Source organism: Myotis nattereri (assembly GCF_964212035.1).
Source record: "Myotis nattereri genome assembly, chromosome: 18".
NCBI lineage: Eukaryota > Metazoa > Chordata > Mammalia > Chiroptera > Vespertilionidae > Myotis > Myotis nattereri.
In genome coordinates this window covers 38,182,565-38,204,138 of record NC_138093.1, presented here as the reverse complement: position 1 = coordinate 38,204,138, position 21,574 = coordinate 38,182,565, and the positions used below count along the sequence as shown (strand labels likewise).

The 21,574-nt window shown below is 49.8% G+C and overlaps 2 protein-coding genes across 3 annotated transcripts in view; one reads left to right on the top strand and one right to left on the bottom strand.

Moving 5' to 3' along the window:
* Window positions 1–696, top strand: part of GPR89A (G protein-coupled receptor 89A) — a 47,443-nt gene extending 46,747 nt beyond the window's left edge. For both annotated transcript variants that reach the window (XM_081112838.1, XM_081112837.1), the window contains one exon: window positions 89–696. In XM_081112838.1, coding sequence (XP_080968964.1) covers window positions 89–295 — 207 coding nt within the window. In that variant the 3' untranslated portion in view covers window positions 296–696. The remainder of the gene's footprint in view (window positions 1–88) is intronic.
* Window positions 697–1,097: 401 nt separating this feature from the next.
* Window positions 1,098–21,574, bottom strand: part of PDZK1 (PDZ domain containing 1) — a 29,871-nt gene continuing 9,394 nt past the window's right edge. The window contains exons 2-9 of the mRNA XM_081112834.1: window positions 13,638–13,849; window positions 12,480–12,729; window positions 10,536–10,672; window positions 9,565–9,760; window positions 6,897–7,093; window positions 4,230–4,427; window positions 3,304–3,594; window positions 1,098–1,748 (exon numbers count right to left, since the gene is read on the bottom strand). Of these exons, the coding sequence (XP_080968960.1) occupies window positions 1,695–1,748; window positions 3,304–3,594; window positions 4,230–4,427; window positions 6,897–7,093; window positions 9,565–9,760; window positions 10,536–10,672; window positions 12,480–12,729; window positions 13,638–13,847 (1,533 nt within the window). The 5' untranslated portion in view covers window positions 13,848–13,849 and the 3' untranslated portion in view covers window positions 1,098–1,694. The remainder of the gene's footprint in view (window positions 1,749–3,303; window positions 3,595–4,229; window positions 4,428–6,896; window positions 7,094–9,564; window positions 9,761–10,535; window positions 10,673–12,479; window positions 12,730–13,637; window positions 13,850–21,574) is intronic.

Sequence of the window (21,574 nt, the reverse complement as noted above, 5' to 3'; positions counted from 1 at the left end):
CTTATACTTTTAAATATTTAACCACGGCCTTTGACCCGTCCCTCACTACACGCAAAGTGACGTGTGGACTGGCCTGTTTGACTTCCAGGGCATGTACTTCGTCTCCTCGGTGCTGCTGATCCGCATGAGCATGCCCCTGGAGTACCGCACCATCATCACCGAAGTCCTCGGGGAGCTGCAGTTCAACTTCTACCACCGCTGGTTCGACGTGATCTTCCTGGTCAGCGCGCTCTCCAGCATCCTGTTCCTCTACTTGGCTCACAAGCAGGCACCAGAGAAGCATATGACCCCTTGAACTCACGGCTGTTGCAGACTGCGAACAGGCCAGTGGTGTCCGCATTTAGCTAGAACAAGGGAAAGTGGAGGGGACCGGGGCCTGGTATTTTTTATACAAACAAGATGCTGTGGTAGCCTTTTCCACCTGCAGTTATGCCTTCCTCTCAGACAATACGGTGTTCGTGAGCCGCACTGGCTGGAGCGGAGAGCCAGGTAACTGAAGCTAGTGCTCCGCCGAGAGGTTCCTGTGGGTTTGAGGCCGGTGCAGCGTTGGGCGGGGGAGAAGGACACTGGAATCCGGGGTAAGCGAGTCTGCGGTAACTGGCCACGCGTGGGGGGTTTCTGCTGAAGTCGAGGTTCACATGGAGGAAGTTTGGCTTCCCTGAGGTTGACTGTCATTAAAATCCGAGATTGTAAGTCTGGACTTAGCTTTATTTCATCAAGGACAGCTCCCTGTTTGCTTGTATGATCTCACATGAGTTAGCTACCCCCCCCCCCCAATCCTTACCCCATTAAAATAACCAAGAGCTTGTCTGTTCTTTCCTGGGGTAGGATAGGGTGCAACTGAAAGAGATTCTACCGAGATTTCAAGGGTGCCATTTTTCCGGATTTCCTTTCACTTAATATCATGTAAGAGTGAATTATTCTACATTCAATTAAGTAATGATGGCTCATATTTTCTTCCCTTCTGCCCCTCATACTGTGGGTAAAACAATGAATAACTGCTAACTGGAATAAGTCACTTTTTTCTCCGACTCAATTTCTTCATCTGTAAAAGGAAGATATTGGAAAAGTTGTAGAACACTCAGAAATGCCATTTTAAAAAAATCCTTAATTTTACTACCAGGAAGTCTCTATTACTAAGGTCTTATTCTGAATTTTATTTTGTTTTTGGTTCCTAGACGCAAAACAAAAATTAAAGCATGAAATGCTTACCAAAAACAAACACAATTCAGGTCAGATCAGCTAACAGGGAAGGTTCAAGCAACTCAAAAGACATTTTTAATGGCATTTATTTTAGTAACCACACATTCTTTTAAAAGCATAATTTTAATAGGCAAACTCACGTCCTTTAATTAGCAGCTTCACATTTACAGATTTGTGAATCATCTTTGTGCTCAAGGAGCCCATAGAAGTAAGAGATATCATCATACAGAGAAATACAGTTAAGTTGAAGCTTGGAAGAGATTACATGAAAAGAATCTGGTCCCGCCTTAGCTTCTCCTAAGTTGACCATAAATAAGCCATCGGCAATAGGCACTCGAGACAAATGACAACAGAAAACAATTGCACGTGATGGGCCAGTTTCCAGAGCGTTTTTCGCCAGAGACGGCAGGTGGGTGGCCGCTCATCCCTTGGAACGGATTCCTATTAAATCCCCAGAAACCGCGCTCAGCCACAGCCATTGTTCGTTCTCATCACATCCTTGTATCCTCAGAATTGGAAGAAGACTGCGAGGCTGTACTGTGGGCCTGTGCAAGAGAGGCGAAGGGTCTGTGAGTGCTGGAGTGTGGACATAAGCCCGGGGGTAGGGTCATGACTAGAAGCCAGGTGACCCGACTTCTGCACTTGGCTTTGCTTTCAGCTTGCTGTCTGAAACCAATTTCCTTTCTGTAACTGACTCCCTGCAGAGATGTTATAGAATTCTTGAAAGACAACGAGAATACTTTCTCGTTAAGAAATCTACAATATGGTCAGTGGCTATTACGTGTGCCTTGTCTGAATATTTGTCTCTCCCCCAAATGCATATGGTGAAATCCTTATCCCCAAGGTGATAGAATGAGGGTATGGCCTGGGGGTGTGATGAAGTCAGGAGGGCAGAGCTGGGATTGTGCCCTTAAAAAAAGAGAGCCCCAGGGCTCCCCAGCTCCTGCCACCCTGAAGGGGCAGAACAAGAAGTCCGGGTCTGCAGCCTCGGAGAGGCCTGCATGGGCACCAATCTGCCGGCACCTGGAGCTTGGACTCCCCAGCCTCCAGAATTGTGAGAAATAAATGTCCGTTGTTTACAAAGCCACCCAGTGTGTGGTATTTTGTTATAGTAGCCTAACCGGGCTACAACAGTGGGTGTTCCTTAAAAATTAGATTTTTGTATTACCAGTCGGAAGAATTACATTAATGTAATGAAAGAAAAATAGTATTAAACTTTAAGTCTTGGCTTTGCCAAATATTTCCTTTAATGAACTTGGCTAGGTCAGCTCACTCTTGGACCTCAAGTTCATCAATGAAAAGAAATTGGACAACAACAAAAACTGAGATTTACCAAGGAATTTATCTAATCTAAATACATACAGCATAGCGTTTGCTCTTCCCTAGTAATAAAACTTGAATACCTAGCAGTTATTTTAAAAACAACTCTGTCTCTAACCACCACTATTCCTTTTATGCTTACTGTGCACAGGGCACTAGCCAAACCACTTTAATAGTCTTAGTCAATATAATCCTGATAACAGTCCCACAAATTATCCTTGTTTTATAGGGGAGGCTACCAAGGCACAGAGAGAGTAAATCCATTTGCCCATAGCAGAACCAGAGTTTGTACATAAATAGTTTGATTCAAGTTCCATTCCCATTATAATTTTGATAAACTTATTTCTTGTCAACTCTGTGCTATGAAAAATAAGAAATTTGTTGTTCTTGTACTACATCCTTTCCCCTACAATAACTTGATTTGTCAGTTACCTTTACATGATCATTTTTAGTATTGTAGGAACTCTGTGGTAAACATGGACATGAGATGCACTTAGTTAAGGACTTTACCATATACTGGTAAGTTAGATCATTAAAAGAAATGTGTTGCCCAGCTGGTGTGGCTCAGTGGTTGAGCATCGACCTATGAACCAGGAGGTCACAGTTCGATTTCCAGTCGGGGCACATGCCCGGATTGTGGGCTTGGTCCCCAGGGGGGCCTGCAGGCGGCAGCTGATCAATGATTCTCTCTACCAATGTTTCTATCTCTCTCCCTCTCCCCTCCTCTCTGAAATCAATAAAAATATTTTTTTTAAAGAAAAGAAATGTGTCACTACTCACTCGTTCTTTTGCCACATGTGAGTCGAGCTCTGACTCCACCCATGTTTCTTCTTTGGAATCAAGGGGTACATCCAGTGGGTCAGCCATGGAGGAAACGATAGGGATTTTCTTTGCCTGGAAATAATCATAGGCCTTCTTTCCACAGACTAAGAGCGTGACACTCTCCCCACTGCTCTGGATTCTGTCTATCACCTTCTCATAGAGTTCATCCAGCACATTCACCCCGTTCACCTCAATGATGACATCCTCATCCTCTAGCCCCGCCAGCTGGGCAGGGCTGCCCGCCTGCACCTGTGAACAGAGGGTCAGAGTTGTCAAGTCCAGACACAGATAAGGGAACGTTAGCCGAGCTCCCTTCAGGGGAGATGAGGATTTATTCCTCACTGTGTTGTGACTTCTCCTTGAGGCACAGAAGTCGAGGACAATGCTCTAGTGCTTTCTGTTTTGAAGGCTACAGCTTCTGTACTCCAATCAGTGGTGTTGCAGTGGTTGACTATTGTGTTATATGTCTTCTGGGTTAAAGGCATCAGATATCATAGGTCCCTTCTGCAGGCCCAGTGTGAGAGCTCTAAGGGCCGTCCTCTCCCTCAGGCCCTACAGCGAGGCACATCATGCCCGTGCACAGAAGCAAGCATCACCCTTCAGAGCTGATGGTGAGTCACCTACAGTCATGCCAGCTCTACTTGATTTGAAAGTGCCCACAGACGACTGAGTGTAACAGATGTTAAGAAATGAAGGCTGTGAGCTTAGGATGTACTAAGCTATCTTAAAGGGGCCGGGACCGTGACAGCAATTATTTGAACCCAAGTGAGACGCTCAACGCCGGCCTTCAATGTGCCCTTTTACTGAGCCATCGGTGAGTGGGAGAAGCCCGCCCTCCCGATGGTGGCTGCGGTCACTGGGCTGCGGGAACCGGGTCACCGTACCTCTTTGACAAATGGGCCTGGCTGACCCCGAATCGCATTTAAGTGGAAGCCGTAGCCATTGTCACCTTTAACCAGCCTGCACAGCTTAGGCTTGTGACCTGGACTTGAGCTGGCCAGAGGCGCAGGAACCAGGGCCTCCTTGACAGAACCATTAGGCAGTTGTTGACTTTGATAGTAGAGAAATGGAGAAAAATGAGCCTTGGGAAAATAAAGGGAAAGAAGCATTAATTGTAAATATGAATAATTACACTATTAAATGTGCTGATTTATTTTATAAGGTGCATACATGTTCCACTCTTCCACATACATGATTGTGGGCTGAAAATTTCTCGTTACTTCAACCAGGAAAGGGATAAAGGAAGACTGAGCTTTGTCATGGACATGTAAACACATGCACATATCCGTAAAATAAAGTGTTGTACAAGGATCCAAAAATAAGCCTAATGGAACTGCTGGTTTCTTCTGACTTGATGATAGTAAGCAAACCACTCAACTGTTGAGGGTTAGCGACTTGCCTTCTCTCATGCAAGTTAGGTCCATCGGCCTTCCCCTTCAGTAAGAACTTCAAAGCTCCTTAAACACGTAGAGAGAGTAATACAAGACGCTATATCGCATCCAAAGTACAGGCAACAGTGAATTGGCGGAGGCAGCAATCATATGGTCACATGGTTTTTCCCCCACTACCTCTCCAGCCCTGTGATCTATGGTGCTCTATTTTACTAGTTATTGTTGTGACCATTAGCTGACACTTCTGTTATGCCAAGCTCCTCACTCACTATCTTTATATATTTCTAATCCATTTCAACTCCCAGAACATCCATGCAAAGAAGGCAGTGATAGTCTTGAATATAGAAGAGGCATTAAACAGGGAACATATGACTGGTTTTATTATTATTATTATTTATTTATTTGCAGAAATAAGAGCCCAACCATTGTGGCTCAGTGTTTGAGTGTTGACCTATGAATCAGGAGGTCACAGTTCAATTCCTGGTCAGGGCACAAGCTCAAGTTACAAGCTTGATCCCCAATGTGAGGCGGAGGGTGAGGGTGTGCAGGAGGCAGCCAATCAATGATTCTCATCATTGATGTTTCTTTCTTTCTTTCTCCTCTCTCTCTCTCTCTCTCTCTCTCTCTCTCTCTCTCTCTCTCTCTCTTCCTCTCTGAAATCAATAAAAATATATTTAAAAAGAAGAAGAACTTAGCTGACTGGGTTTTAGTTGAGAGGATTAAAAGGCTAGATTTGGGTATGCTGAGATCCTAGATCAGTAGTTAAATTGCTGCCCACAGGTGCCCAAGACATTTGTGAAGTGATGAGTGAAAAATGAAGCAATTGAAAGCGAGTACAAGTTGTGCTCTCCCCTAAGTCGTCCTGTTCGGCAGCCTGGCTGAAATTAGATTGGAGGGCTCCGGTACCATCTGTCTTACTAACCACAAGGCCAGGGCTTCCTTTCCAAACAGACTAGCACCTCGTTTAGAACCTTCCAGTTACCCAGTTCAACTAACTCCAGACCTCTCAGCGATATGCTTGCAAATTTTCTACATTTCTGTCCCTCTTCAAAATGTGGGAAATTATCAGTAACTCCTTACATGCAAAAATACCTTTGACATCACTACCCAAACAAGCAAACCAGTGGCAGCTAATCCTAGGCAAACTACAATAACATAAAACAGTGAGTTTTTATTCTCATTCAAATATTTGGGTGTCTAGTATGTTACAGGAACTGATGAGGTGTTTGCTTTATTCACTGATATATCTCAAACATCCAGCCCATGCAACTCACTTTGGGGGGAAGAGGGAGGAAGAAGATGGGGACAGTCATCTTTATAGATCAAAGTTCTCTTTTTTAACCAAAACATTAAAATTATAGTGAACTCATTCTGTCATAAGATTAGAAGTTGGAAAGGATTCAATGCTAGAATCTGCTTTACAACAGCAAGAGCAGTGACCTTCTGACTTGACCTTTTCTACCAACTGGGACCACTGCAGAAATGTCTTAGCCTGTTCCCAGCAGCTTCAGTTGTCCTAAGCCAAAAGCTCGCTCTCTACAGCTTCTCTATCTGCTCAAGCTACATCCCCTAGAACACCCAAAAATAAGTCTGCTGCTTGTATATAATAGCCTTTCAAATTATTACAAGCTGTTTAATGGCCCTGTCTAGGCTTTTACATGGGATGGTCTATAGCTTAAAATCCAGTTGCTCCCTACTTAGGAGAGTCAGGGCTACATCTGCCTATTTCCAGGCTACTGTTCATAGATTTTTCTCAGATCACCGAGAGTAATTCTGCAATTATATGCAAATTCTTTCAAAATCTTGAGTCTAAGGACTTAAAACTTATGTGCCAATCACATGGCATTCTCTTATCGCTGCCACTTTGAGCTTCAAAGCAGCCTTAATATGGTCGTTGTATACTTTCCAGGTTGAAGATCAAAGTGGTCATTTAAACCCCCAAATGGAGACAATGACCCAGCCAGTTGAGATCAGCCAGGCGCTCTCATCAGCTGACAATGAATACCAACGCTGACACGAAGGGAGTAGCCAGGGTAGTAGAAACAAGCTTTTCCTGGGCCAAACAGCATTGGCTAAAAATAAGGTAACTTAGCCAAAGCTGGAGGGCATTAGTGATGGACCCAACCCTGATGCATGAATACATGCCCTTGTGTTACTTACCAGCCTGTATATGCTGTCCGTGTCTTTGTCTACTACCAGCAGGGAAGTCTGATCTCCACTCTTCCTGATCATCTCCACCACGCTGTCATGATTGAGGGATTCCACAGACTCGCCGTTGACAGCAATTACCAGGTCATTGGCCTTCAAGCCAGCCGCCTCTGCTGGACTTCCAGAATCTATGTCTTTGATGAATTGACCTAACCATCCCCAAAACAATAAGTTATCAGAAAGACTTCTAAAAAAACTAGGATTTCCTGCCAGAGCCCAGGGCCCTAATAACATAGATAGAGTAGGCATGCTGAGTCCAACTACTGTCCCTCCCACTGGCTCCGAAAAAGCCTGTAAGCCCCCTATGCAGTCTCATCCCCAGCTCAGGACTCGCTCCAGGAACAAACCCAGCCTATCAACCATGGAAGGGTCTTCAAGAAAAGAATCACGTTTTACTAAAAGTGTCTCAAACTCACTCTTGTCAAGAGAGCATGCTAAGCATTAAGGGTCAGCGAGTTCCCAGAAGTCAGTGGGCATACTTGTACCCATATGTCTTATGCCATAAAAAGGGGTGGGGGAGGGAAGAGTGAAGAACAAAACCCAAGAAATCAAACCCTAGGAAACCCAGCGTGACTGTGTCTGTGTGTGCACGCTAAGGGTGTGTCTGTAGCCTGTTCCTAACTGAACCGTCTTCACCGGATGCCTCCATATCGCTCACACTTTTTTGGCCCTCGCACGGTTTTAACAAGTTTTCCTTTCACTTTTGCAGCTGGCTGTTGGCCCTCTCCAACTGGGTATCCCGCAGATCCCTCCCAACGTAATCTATGCCCCAAGCCCCTCCTGTTGGTCACCTGTTGGTGGGAGCACCATCGTCCCGTCAGACACTTGACAACTGATTCTTCCTCAGCCCTCACTCCCCATATCTGATCACCTACTAAGTCCTTCGATGCCACTTTAATATCTTACACTTTTCTTTGGTCCCATTTCCCCTACATGCAGTTTGTATTAATTCGTTCCTGTCTTGGATTCTACCTAAACTGCTACTGCGCCTGACCAGCTGCTCTCCCTGTCCCTGATCATTGCCGTCTGCTGCAGATTCATCTGGATGCAGAGTCTGGCCAGGTCACTCCCCAGGGCAGCAGCATGAGCACTGGCTTTGGAGCTAAAGAGACCTGACTTTGATCCCAGTTTAACCTGATATAATCACTGCATCTTCTCCAAGCCCTCAACTTCAGCAATTCTTGCAGAATTATTAGGAGAAATTAAGCCCCCAAGACACTGTAGGCTTAATTTTCTTCTTCTCTCTGACACTGCTCAAAAAACGTTTAACTCCTCATAGACTATCGGATCAAGTCCAAACTCCTCCACCTGGCATTAAAGACCCTTCATTGTCTCTCTCCAACTGACCTTCTAACTTGGTTCCCCGTGCTTCACACTGGATGTCAATCACACTGTGCATGTGTTTCCTTGCTATGTTCACACAACTCCTATCTTTCTGGGACAGCCTTTCTTGTCCAAATTCTGCTCATACTACAAAGCCCAAGCTCAAGTGACACCTGTATTATGAGGCCTCCCAGTACCTTTCTAGTGAGAAAAGCTTGCTCCAACCTTGAATTCCTTCAGTTATGGACATATGTGTGTTATCTAAGTAGGAGGCTCCTTGACTGAAGAATTCATCTGACTCACTTGATATTCTCAAAGGCCCTGGGGATGTTTTTATATAACATCAACCAAATTAATATTGGATGAATTCATGTAAACATCCTATATAATCAAAGGCTAATACGCAAATTGGCCCCTCGACCGGGAGTTCGACCAGAATTCGATTGCTGCCCGCCCCCACCCTGACTGAGGGCGCACTGGCTGGACCCCACCCATGCACCAGGCCTCTAGTATAAAATAAAAAGAAAATAGTAAACCTCCAGGTGTGTGACAGTTTACATGGCCTGAACCTACATTCTTTGATGTAGTCACCTTCCCTAGGAGGGCCTTTGTACTTCCCTTGTTGAGTTACAAGGAATCAGCAAGATTCCTGCTTCTGTTTGGGTCTGAGATCCCAACCCAGACCCGTGCCTCAGACCTGATGGTGTGCTGCAGCTGCCTCACCAGCTCATGAGCACCAGTTGTGCACAATACTTCTCAACTTTGCATTCTGTGCCATGTTGGCAGCTTGAAATCAGACACGGTAGGGGTATTTATACCACAAACATCAACAAATGCTATAAATTAGGGCCTTTCCCTGCCCCAGAGCCAATTTAGCAGCATACTACTGCTCAGATCCAAAATTCTGCCTTATCCTTCTGCTATGGAAACCTGGGTGCCCAGGATCCGGCCCCCGTGTGACATGGAAACTGAGCCAGCACCCTGGCTAGTTTTGCTCAGTGGATAGAACATCGGCCTACAGACTGAAGGATCCCGGGTTCGATTCTGGTCAAGGGCACATGCCCAGGTTGCGGGCTTGATCCCCAGTAGGGGGTGTGCATGATTCTCTCTCATCCTTGATGTTTCTATCTCTCCCTCTCCCTTCCTCTCTGAAATCAATAATTTTTTAAAAAAAAAAGAAAGACACTGACCTAGCTATGCTTTCTAGCTTCTCACGCCCCGCTCCGTGCTGGGGTTGCGGGCCTCATGGCCTCCGGGTGATTACACTGCCAAGCGTCCCGCTCTCCTCCTGCCTTACCTCTCTGCTCCGGGCCTGCTCTCAGGTAGAAACCATAGCCATTGCTTCCCTTCTTCATCTCAACCACCCGGGGCTGGTGGGGCAGTAATTTCAAACTGGCTGTTTCTCTCTTGAGTTTGATATTCTGCTCTCTATGGTGCTGGTCCGTTTCCTTGTCCACCAGCAGGAACGCGACGCGGCTTCCTGACTTCCTCACCTGCAACGACACACACAGGTGAGGGCCAACCTCAACCTCCAGAAACGATGCTGGGAAACAGGCAAGTCTCTGCACGCGGCCTCTGGATTCAGCAGAAAATACGGGAAGTAAAACGTGTCCGCTATTGAACTGCCACCTCGCTGGTACTTTTCTACCTCGACGTCCACAGTTGTTTTTCCCTTGGTTAAGGATGACCTCCCTACACCAACGCTAACTGAACCCAAGGAAGAGCTGGAATTCAGAAAGCCCAGAAAGGTACTTAGGGGAAAGCTGGGAGAGGAGTTTGGAAAAGAAGAAAAAGTAAAGTTCGATTGTGAAGGATTATTCTACCAGGAAAAGACTCCAGAGGATCTTAAAGGAAAACCTCGGACTGTTTTCCATGAGTCTGGCTGGGACCTAAGATTTGGGGTAGCTGCCTCCCAGGACTCCCCAGCTGTAGCTCTGTATTCCTCGCCACATTGGTCATCTTGCAGCTGGTATTCAAATAGTTTCGTAACATCGGGTCAACAGTAAATGTACTGTAAATTCAGAGGGTGCTCCCAAGCAGGTACAGGAAGATTTAAAAGATAAAGTTAAACACTTGTCTTCAGAATAACATGAAACTAGCAAAGGCCTTATTCTCAAATCCTAGACACTGCTTAAGCCACCAGCGGGTCTGTTTGCTCTTCATACAAAAGGGCCACTTCCCACCGTTACATCTCTCCCGTCATAAGCTGTCACTCCTGCCTCCCTGTCGCCTCCAATGAGAGTGAGAGAAGGGAAGGCAAGAAAGTACCTTTTCAACCACTTCCTCGTGGGTGGCATCTTCTACGTTCTCTCCGTTCACCTCGATCAAGTGATCATCCGCCAGGACACCCGCTTTCATAGCCACACCTTGCGGGGTGATGTCCGTCATGTACACCCCCTTTATACCTGAAGGAGAGTAGGGGCAGGCTGAGGTTACAGGAAGTACCACCGTTAACGGGTTTTCTCCCAATAATGTAAAATTAGAACGTCCCATGTTAGAGCTAACTCAAGTAGCCGTTAGCTTCCGATTTAGCTTTATAACTACAGCTCCTAGCCAAGCTTGCCACAGCCGTTCCTCAATTGGCTCTGTTGATTTGAACAGAATTTCTGAGCCCAAGTGAATGCAAAGAAGGAATCGCAGGTGGCTCTTGCCTCTTGAACCAGAAAGACCCAAACCCCACCCGTGCTGCCTCCCTGACTCGTACCCCTCTCTTTGCGTTTGTGGAATTGGAAGACACCCCCTCCATTCTGTCCTCTTTCATCAGCACTGTCATCACCCATCCCAGGCCAGCGGAGCCGTGAATGTCACCGGTGCAGGCGGAGAGGAACAGAGGCGCCGGAGGGAGGGGCGCATACGTGCCTGCCGGCAGATTCGCGGGTGGTGTGATGTCTTAAAGTAATTCTGTCCATTTTCTCGAGATATTAATATTCAGTCTAGGTAAAGAGTGGCTTTATAATGACTAAATGCATTATTTGCAAGAATAACAGTAACTAATTAAACTCTGCTTTCCTAAACACAATTCTCCTGCTCCTCCTTAGATCTTTGTCATGAAGAAAACATGTTCTTTGTGAAGCTAATCTAAACCATTCCCCATGCCCACTAGCTAAGGGGCCTAATGAATAGAATCTGTTTTTTACCATTTTACTGACAACGGACGTCTGAGAAATGCCCAGCTGCCCAAACACGGACAAGCTTGAGAAATGCCTCTCATAACTAGCTTGTGTCTCTCGCTACAGGTTTTCCATGATTTGCCCTTTATCACTTACCAAGTTACCCACAACCAGTGCCTCTCCAGGGCCAGGAATGGAGGAGCAGCATTAGAGGTGGAACCACAAGTCTCCAGCCTTGATCCCACAGAAACCACTAAAGCCATTGTCAGCTGGACGCAGGTCAGCCTGCACCTCTGAGACTCCAGAAACAGAACTTCTAGGACTTCCTGATGGTGGGGGGTTTTCAAATCACTATGTGCCTCTCAGCTAGGGGTCAAGGGCTGGACCACAGCTGGGGGTCCTACTTCAACGTCATAGCAGGTGGGGATTTTTGCAGTATCCTCAACTAGAATTTCTCAAATACAGGAGTGACAACCTGGGTATGCCAAGAGATGAAAAGAGATATTCTTACTCAAAAGTAGCTATTATGACCCAGCCGGTGTGGCTCAGTGTTTGAGCATGAACCCATGAACCAGGAGGTCAAAGTTCAATTCCTGATCAGGGCACATGCCCAGGTTGCAGGCTTGATCCCCAGTAGGGGGCATGCAGGAGGCAGCCAGTCAATGATTCTCTCTCATCCTTGATGTTTCTCTCTCTCTCCTGCTCCCTTCTCTGAAATCAATAAAAAAAAAAAAAAAATTAAGTAGCTATTATGAAGAACCTCCTTCTTCTCACTTATTTCCCAATCTTCCCTCCGCCCTCACCTAAGGAAGCTAGAAAAGAATACCAAAGAAGCATCAACGCTCTAACCTTCTGGCCTCAGAGGCTCAGCCTAACAAACTCTGGGGGTCAGGAGCACCCAGTGCCACTCCCCCATCCCTGCTGCTGTCCGATGTCTTGATCCCTCATTGCACAACTGTGCAAGGCCAGGGGCGGGCTGGAGAGGAGGGAGAGAGTGTAGCCGCTGTGGGGTATCCATAGCAACTGAAAAGTCAAAGAAGTCATTCATCGCCAGCATCACTTTCCTGGAAAGTCGGTGTTTGCGCCCCACCCTCGAGCTTACCTTGGATCGTCTTCAGAGAAAAGCCGAAGCTGCTCCCCTCCTTCACCAGGTAGCAGAGCCGTGGCTGGGCCCACGCCTGCGCTCCTCCGTTCATCACAGGGGGCAGTTTCTTATCATTCAGACCTGGCCCCTTCTGACTCTGACCCAGCTCTTTCAAGTCTACCTTTTCTCTCGTGGCTTTCTCGTAGGCATCCCCATCCAGAACTAGAAAAGCCACTGAATTCCCGCTGTTTCGGATCAGATCCACCACCTGGGAAGAAGGACAACTGTAACCAATAACCTGTCAGCCACCAGAGGGGCGTGGCTGGCTCATCACCTGGCCCTGGCGATTCCGATAGCGGATCCCTGACACCCAAATAGTCAGTAGATAATGCCCAGCCATCTCCGCCTCAGCCTTCCTGAGAGCCCGAGAGCCCTGTGCAGATTAGGAATCAAGAGTGTGGCCGCCCCTGCCCAGGGGACTCTTAAAAGGACTGGTCCTGCCCTGGCTGGTTTGGCTCAGTGGATAGAGCATCGGCCTGGAGACTGAAGGGTTCGGGTTCGATTCAGGCCAAGGGCACATGCCCGGGGTTGTGGGCTCGATCCCCAGTAAGGGGTGTGTAAGAGGCAGCCAATCAATGATTCTCTCTCATCATTGATATTTCTCTCTCTCGTTCCCTCTCCCTTCCTCTCTAAAATTAATAAAAATATTTTTTATAAAAGGGCCGGTCCTTTCGAGGGGTAAATGCCACCTTAGAGCACAAGAGGCCCTCCCAGGTCTATGAAGACAGCATGGAGGCAGGCGGAGTTGGGGTAACAGGCACTCCCCTGTGTCCACTGCATGAACACACGTTATCTGAGCCTCCACTTCTCATCTGGAAATGGTAATGTGTACCTCGTGGGTTGTGATGAGGATTTAACAAAATAATGAATATGAAATTAGTTCCTGTGCTAGGCAATATGCAATGCATTTCAGACCTGACATGGTTGAAATCTAGGAATCATGTGTACAGTTCTCAGTTCAGTGTGAGAGACTCGATTCGCTGACAAAAAGCACAGCCATCAAGGTGCCCTGCCTTGCCAGTGGAGCCAGGAAATCTCTGTTGACCCCAAAACAACAACCAGCAAAGACTGGGGACTGGCGAGGCCCTGGAGGAGACGCCACAAATGCCCACCCACCTGTTTGTGTTCTTCCTTGTCCACAAAGACGCCGTTGATCCGGAGAACTCTGTCTCCATCCTGGAGCCCCGCCCGCTCTGCGGGGCTGCCCTTCTCCACCACCCGCACCAGGTGGCCGTCCGTGTCCTTCTCAATCCGCAGGAAGAAGCCGTAGCTCTGCCCTTCTTGTTTGGACAGCTTGCACTCCCGGGGGCTGAAGGCGGAGGCCATGTCTGCGATGAGAAATAAGCGGGTAAGAAAATCTAATTGGAGTGAGGACCCTGTCCTCCAGCCCCTATAATGTTCTTCTTCTAATCACACCAAATCCAGACCATTTGAGTAGCAACACTGGGGGTACAGGAGGCCTCCTTCCAGGACTCACTAATGATTTCCAAATCTATTTCCCCACAGACAACCTCTTTACTTGAGTTTCAGATGCCTGTATGTGTGTGGGTACTAGACACAGATGCTTTCATCTCAATAGCTCCAAAACCAAATTCTTCTTTGTCCCCTGACATAAAGAAATTAGGTCCAAATACTGGCCTAGAATGTTTAGGAAAATACAAGCCCGCTTTCATTCAAATATTTTAAGTGCCTGACGAGCCCTAGGCATTGAGGATAAATCTGTAGACGAGACAGACCCAGGTGCCTCTCCTGTCGGGGAGAACCTACGTTTACAATGACACGCGGTGAATGATACGCGAGGAAAGAATCAGTAAAAGGGGTGAATAGCACAGAAGGCCTTGGGAGTGCGGAGTGGTGGGAAGCATGAATGGGCTGCGGGAAGACTTCCCGGACCTGAAGGATTCATTGGACTTAGGTGAGACAGGACAGGACCAGGAAGACTCGGTTAAAAAACAGAGCAGCCGGCCTCAGAGCTGGCCTAAGACACTGGAAATGAGGTCGAAAGTTGGTTTCTGGAACCTAAAGTTCCAGGCAGAGCAGAGCAGGGATGCCCGATAGAGAAGGATTCCCATGGCCAGGTCGGATCCTGGCTCCTGAGCTTCCATTTCCGCCCATCCTTCTCTCCCACGGCCCCAGGCAGGAGCCAGGTCCTGGGCCGAGGAGGACAGGACGAGTGTAGGGACCACCAGCTGCAGCTCTGGCTCCAGTTAGTCAGAGGAAGGCTCCTCCCAGCATCCCAAACCCTCCCGGCTCAAGCACCTTTGCTCCTCAGAGAGTGAGAGCGAGGCCAGGCTGCGCTGCCAGAGCAGACAGCAGCCTGCTGGTTAGACCGCCTGCAGGGAAGCCCCGCGCCCCTCCTCACCCATCCCTGCCAGAGATAAGCCGACGGTCCCTGCCCTCCTGAGGGACAGACACTGAAGACCAGACAGTGTGGGGGGTGAAGGACGGAGAAGAGGCAGCAGAGTGCTCCGGGCTCCTGGATGCCACCCCGCGATTGGAGATAGCCATCTCTGACCTCTGTGTACAGTACGAGCCGGGCGGAAAGCCTCCCACTGCCGGAGACCGGCCTTTTCACGTGGTCACGGCAGAGCCTGGCAGCCACACCGCCGGTGGCATGAAGGCTGAGAGCCAAGAAAACAATAAACAAACTGGCCCCGTTTTAAGTGATCTCTTACCCAGGGCTCAGGGCCTGAGCGCTCCCGCTGAGTGTCAGGGGAAGGGCGGCCAGGGGCAGCCAGGGGCACTGGTCAGGGCTGACCCCTGGGAAAGCAGAGTCAGGGCCAACCGCTCTGGGCGGAAAGGGGAGGAGCAGGGAGTGAGGGGAGAGGAATGCATCCCGGAGTGGGTTCCTCGTGCAAGCAGCTGGGTAGGCCCCTCCGACTTTGACCTTCTAGTAGCCTTCCCGCTGAGGGACTAGTCTGCAAGCCTCAGCTCAAACCCACATCTGTACCCAACCTAACCCTCCACCCTGTCGGCTCTCAATGTCACAGCACCGAGAAGCCTTGAGGGGGAAAGGCAGAGCCTCTGACGTGCGGGGTAATTATAGAGAAACCTCATCACATCCTCCAAAACCCACACATGCCCAAGTGAAGGCCCTGGAGGCCATGTTTCACTGAGAGCTCAGGCTGTGTGTGAGGCGCATATAAATGCTTATTTCTAAGGCACCCCCACCTCCCGCCCCTGCAAAACCCACTGGTCTCTCCCAGGCGGGACAGGGACACTTCCTTGCTAGGACTAGTCCTGTGCTTGGGGAGGAGGGAAGAGGTCAAGTGTTCTCGTGTCGCAATAGAGATGAGAAAGCCTGATAGTCAAGGAAACAAGTCACTATTCCTGGACGAACCTCAAGTTGTTTTTTGTTTGTTTGTTAAAGTCTTTACAGCCAGACTGTGCTCGCTCAGATCTGCCCTGTGCCTGTGAAGCCTTGGCGTTTGAGGGCAAAGCTTTTCACATCTGGGGTTGAAGCCCAGCGAACTGGGCAACTCATGCCAACAGAAACCCCCAGAGAAATGCCAGGTGCGGCTTGGAAAACCGTGGCTGCTGGGCCCCACGCTGCCCCCTGCCGCCACACCTGCCTCCCCCAGTTCAGCCACTGAAGGCTTAACGCTGGTGCCCGTGCCCAGCTGGAGACATACTAACACCTCCGACTGCACCAGCGGAGGAAGCTGATCAAAGCACCAGAAGCCTCGCTCTGACGGGGTTCTTAGAGTCCTTCCTAAGGACTAAAAGCATTGGTTTTCTTTGCCCTTTTTTTTGTTAATCCTCACCTGAGGGTATTTTTCCCATTGCTTTTCAGAGAGAGTAGAGGGAGGGGGGGGGGGGAGGGGGAGGGGGGGGAGGGAGAGGGAGACATCAGTGTGAGAGAGGCACATCGATTGGTTGCCTCCCCGCACGCGGGTACACGCCCAGGAATGGAACCCGAGCCCCTCCAGGCCCGGTCCGATTTGCAGTAACGTGTCTTCTTGATGTTCAGGAGGCAGCTGAGGGCCTGTGCTCATGAGTCGGAGCAGACCTGCCCACTCCAGTGTGCGAACCGAACCGAAGGAGCGACTTGTCTGGGGAGGAAGCAGCTGGTGGGGAGCAAGAAGCTGCTTAGCAGAGCCGGCAAGTGCCACTCCTACTCCGGGACGCGCGAAGGGTGGCCGGTAGGGCCTCAGTCACAGACGGAGCTCGGGACTCCACCCATCGGGTGGCCGGCGGGTGGCCTCAGCTCTCAGGTGCTTGGGTTTGGGGGCCCTCAGACTTGTCACAGCATCAAGGGCCCCCAGGGCTGGTAAAGGTTGTTTCCGTCTGCTTGGCGCTAGGTTTGCCCACTCAGAGCCAGCCCTGGGGAGGGAGGCGCACAGCACAGCCTGGGGCTGCCCGTGTTCCTGCTCTGTTGGCGGCACTGGCTGCGGGACACAGGGCGCCGGGCCTCTCCCAGCCCGGCAGCCCCCTGCTTCTCCGGCTGAATGAGGTGCGCTCAGGCCGGTAACAGCTGACCCAACCTGGGCGTCCTTCTCTGACCCCCGAGGGCGCTATTCCAAGACTCGGGGCAGAGGAGTTACACGCAGCAAAGGGTGGTTTTAAGCACTCGTTTCTTCTTTGGGGGTTTTAGAAACGCTCATGTTCAGGTCTGAAGCCTGGGGACTGAGTCCGTGAGCAGGTGGGATGGGGGCCTCAGCGTTTACTGCATACGCCTCTCTAGGGATCGGGGCAGCGAGGGCTCAGAATCAGACGGGTAAATGCGACAATGTGCCAGGCCTGACACCCATTTACTGCCAGTGGTGCATCGATCTACCCCATTTCACAGCCATATCTGTGCACTCGGATGAGGCCGCAGGTGCCTCGGGCAGGGCGGACAGCGCCCAGGCCCTAAGACGTGAAGGAAGACTCCATTCTTCTTGCCGACTTCGCTCCCGTGGGTGTCATTCCCGCTCCTTCCTCAGCAGGATGGCTCCCCCGGTCTGTGTTATCTGGTGGCAGCGACACCAGGATCCCCTGACAAGATGATGCCTCCCGGGGGTCGGACAGCAGCTCTGCTCTCCCCCTGGTCCTCTTTGTCTGGGGAACTGTTTCTGTCCTCAGGTTCCCACTGACCTTGAGCTCAAGTATTCCTCAAGGCGTCAGGGACGCACATCCCTTCATCCCGACCCCGGCCCCTGCGCTGCGGAGGCCTATGAGCATTCACAGCGGGAGCTTAATCGGGCGTTTCCACCTGCGGCAACTATCTCAGGACAGAGCGCGTTTTCCGCACAGGGTCCCAGGGCAGGCGCGCTTCGCTGCGGCCTCCCGCACACGGGGCTGAGTGAGGTGGCGTCTCTCTCCCCAGCTAGCCCGCTGCAGGGCCCTGCGGCTTCCAGCCCCGCCACACAAACCAGCTCAGCTGGACCTCTGCCATTCGGTTTCACTTGTGGGGTCTCGACGCCCCCAGGAGCCTCTCCGGGCTCAGGCCTCCAGCCCCGCTGCAGGGGCAGGGGTGATGTGGGTTGGGGGGCGTTGAGAGTTGACTCAGGATCATGCATGTGAACTATACAGACCCAGGGCTGGGACTGGACCAGAGCCCAGCCCTCTTGAGACCTAGTTTAATTGTCTCTCTACAAAATGTCAGACTGCCCTGGCCGGTGTGGGTCAGTGGTTAGAACCTCGGACTGCTCACTGAAGGGTCTCTAGTTCTGGTCCCCATCAAGGGCATGTACCTGGGTCGGGAGGCAACCAACCGATGAGCAGATTTCACCTGTTAATGCCACAAACGTTCGCCTCACACTTACAGGCAAAACACTGTTCAGTGGTTGCTGGGATAAAGTAAAACACCACCTCTGTTCTCAAGGGACTTTACCGTCGAGTAGGGATGAAGGGGAAGCTTTAGTGCCAACACAGCTGCCACCGCGAGCAGCGTACAAAAGCCCCGAGGCCTGTGACATCAGACAAGTGAAGGGAAGCTTTACAAATGAGCTCGGGTTTCATTTACACCTCGGTGACTTCAGCAGGCACAGAGAACAGCAGTAGGAGGAGAACGTGTGAGACAGAGAGAATAGTGTGGACACCACCCATGGCAGCGGCCAAGTTCCTTGGTTTGATCAGAGACGGGCTCAAACCCACCGTGGCTGCAGGACAGCCGACAGAAGGGAACTCGTGGGTGTCACAAGACTGTAAAGGCCTTGGATATGAGCCCGGGGAATCTGGCCTCCGTTTGATATCAGTGGGCACCACTCGAGGCAGATAAGCGAAGAGTGACAGGGTCAGAGCTGGGCTCCGAGAATGGTAGGCGGCATGAACTGGAGCAAAGACGCCCTGGAGGCCGGCCAGGTAAGGGCTGTTGTAATAACCCGACTCCATTCAACTGAGCCTGCCCCTGACCCTGACCCGCTGTGGTAGCCATGAGGGCGCAGACGCAAGGGAGTGGGAGGACTGCAGGGAGGACTGAGGGACAGGCTGGGTCCACTCTTCACCCCGTGCCCTCAGATTTCTCCATGCGGAGATGGCCTCAGACAGGACAATACAGACGTTCAAAATATTTATTCGCCCCGGCCATGACCAGGGGAGGAGGCCCGAGCCAGGGCCACAGGCCCCGCTCCGCTCCCTAATCCACCCGTTGCAGCTTCGTTGTGGGTTCAGGGCTTCTGTTGCACGAAGAGGTCCCTGGGCAGCGAAGCCCCTGGGGCCGCAGCTCAGTGTGAGCAGCTGTGCTTCGGGCTCCTCTCGGTTCCGAGTTCCGAGAACATTCTCACTCGGCAGTCACTTCTCCTGCTGCCTGCTTCTCCGTAGGGCCAGCTGCATACTTTCCCTGAATTTACTCCTGAGCTCAGTTTTTTCTACGAATCGATCTTGATGCCTGTCAAGCCCTAGACTACCTTTCTGTTACAGACTGAACTGTGTCCCTTCCAAAATTCACATGTTGAAGCCTTAACCTGCTATGTGACTCTATTTGGTGACAGGGCCTTATAAAGAGACAATTATGGTTAAACTAGAGGCCCGGTGCACGACATTCATGCACTGTGGCAGTCAGGGGAGCTGGGGGGGTGGTCCCTCAGCCCAGCCTGCACCCTTTAGCAGTCTGGGATCCCTCAGGAGATGTCTGACAGCCTAAGCTGCAGTCAGACATCCTTAGCTCTGCCCAGGAGGCGGGAGAGGCTCCCGCCACCACTGCTGTACTCACCATGCGCTCGCCAGCCATGAGCCCGGCTTGTGGCTGAGCAGCACTCCCCCATGGGAGTGCACTGACCACCAGGCGCAGCTCCTGCACTGAGCATCTGCACCCTGGTGGTCAGTGCGTGTCATAGCGACCGGTCGTTCCGCAGTTCGGTCGATTTGTGTATTACCCTTTTATTATACAGGATTAGATCATAAGGGTTGGATTGGCATCCTTATAAGAGAAAGAAACACCACGAGTGCATTTACTCAGAGAAAAGGCCATGTGAGGACACAGTTAAGAAGAGAGACCTCAGGAGAAACCAAACCTACCAACACCTAAATCTTAGACTTTCAGCCTCTAGAACTACGGGGACATAAATCCCTGTTGCTAAGCCATCCTGTCTGCGATAGTCTGTTATGACAGCCGGAAGGTTGTTAGATCTTCTGAGTGATGCTACCCACTGGGCTGGCTGTTGGAAAGGGAAGATGTGAAAGAAAACCATGCCTTGGGGACTGGCAGGAAAGTGGTATCACACAGTGGAGTGGCCATGAGGAATGAGATGGGTTTAAATCAGGGGACTTGGCAGCACATCCTGCCGGCAGCCAAGAGGGTGGGCCCTGCGCTCAGGAGACAGTGGACTAGAGTCTGCACAGCTGTGCGAGGCTTCAAAGACCCTGAGTGAGACCACGACAGGAAGAGGGCCCGGGAGAGAGCCTGGGGTAATGCCTGTGCTTAGCGACAAGATGACGCAGAGAAGGAGTCATCAGAAGGCCAGGATTTTACAGCAGAGTTGGAACCCAAAGACGAATTTCATGGCAGGCACGCTAACAAAGCCCAATGACACTGAAAACAGGAAGTGCCACTCAGTTTAGAAAATGGAAGTCCAAGATGGGTAAGGGACTGATAAACAAGTGGATAGTTAATAACAGGCAATGAATGTAGATGCATCTTAAAACAGATCAACGAGAGTTGGGCTAGTCGTTTGAGGGGAAAGCAGGGTTGGTGGATGGTTTTATTTTGAATGTTGAGAAAACATCAGCATGTTTGTATATAAGGGATGAGGCTATGGAGAGCAAGGACATGGGTTTAGCCTCGATGAGATGGAATACTTCTGCTAGGCAGGAGAAAAATGAGATTAAAATAAGGCCTGACTGGCCTGGCTCAGTGGTTGAGTGTCAACTTATGAACCAGTAGGTCACAGTTCGATTCCCGGTCAGGGCACACGCCTGGGTTGTGGGCTCCATCCGCAGTGGAGGGGGTGCAGGAGGCAGTGGATCAATGATTCTCTCTCATCACTGATGTTTCTATCTTTCTCTCCCTCTCTGAAATATATATATTTGGGAAAATAAGGTCACTTACCTCAGCTTCCATCTTTTCTGCAAAGCAGGAAAACAGGAACTTTGAGAATATGAACCAAAATAGCCACTGAGCTCAAACTAATTAATCAGTGAAGCCGCCAGGAGCGGACTGTGGATTAGCTGCTACTCACAGTTCTTGTGAGGAAGAGCCCGTGTGACAGATTTCTCAAGAAATTGATGCAAAATGTCCCCATCTTAAATTTTTTTCAATTGCAGTTTACATGCAATATTATTTTGTATTAATTTCAGGCATCCAGCCTAATGGTTAGACAATCAAATGCTTTATAAAGTGTTCTCCCTGGTACTTCCAGTACATAGTCACTATAATAGTCATTACAATGTTATTGACTATATTCCCTGTGCTGTATTTTACATCCCTGTGACCATAACTACCAATCTGTACTTCCTAATCCCTTCCCCTTTTTCACCCAGTCCCCAAGCCCCGCTGCCCTCTGGCAACCATCAGTCTGATCTCTGTATCTATAAGTCTGTTTCAATTTTGTTTGTTCGTTTATTTTGTTCTTTAGATTCCACATATAACTGAAATCATGTGGTATTTATCTTTCTCTGACTGACTTATTCAC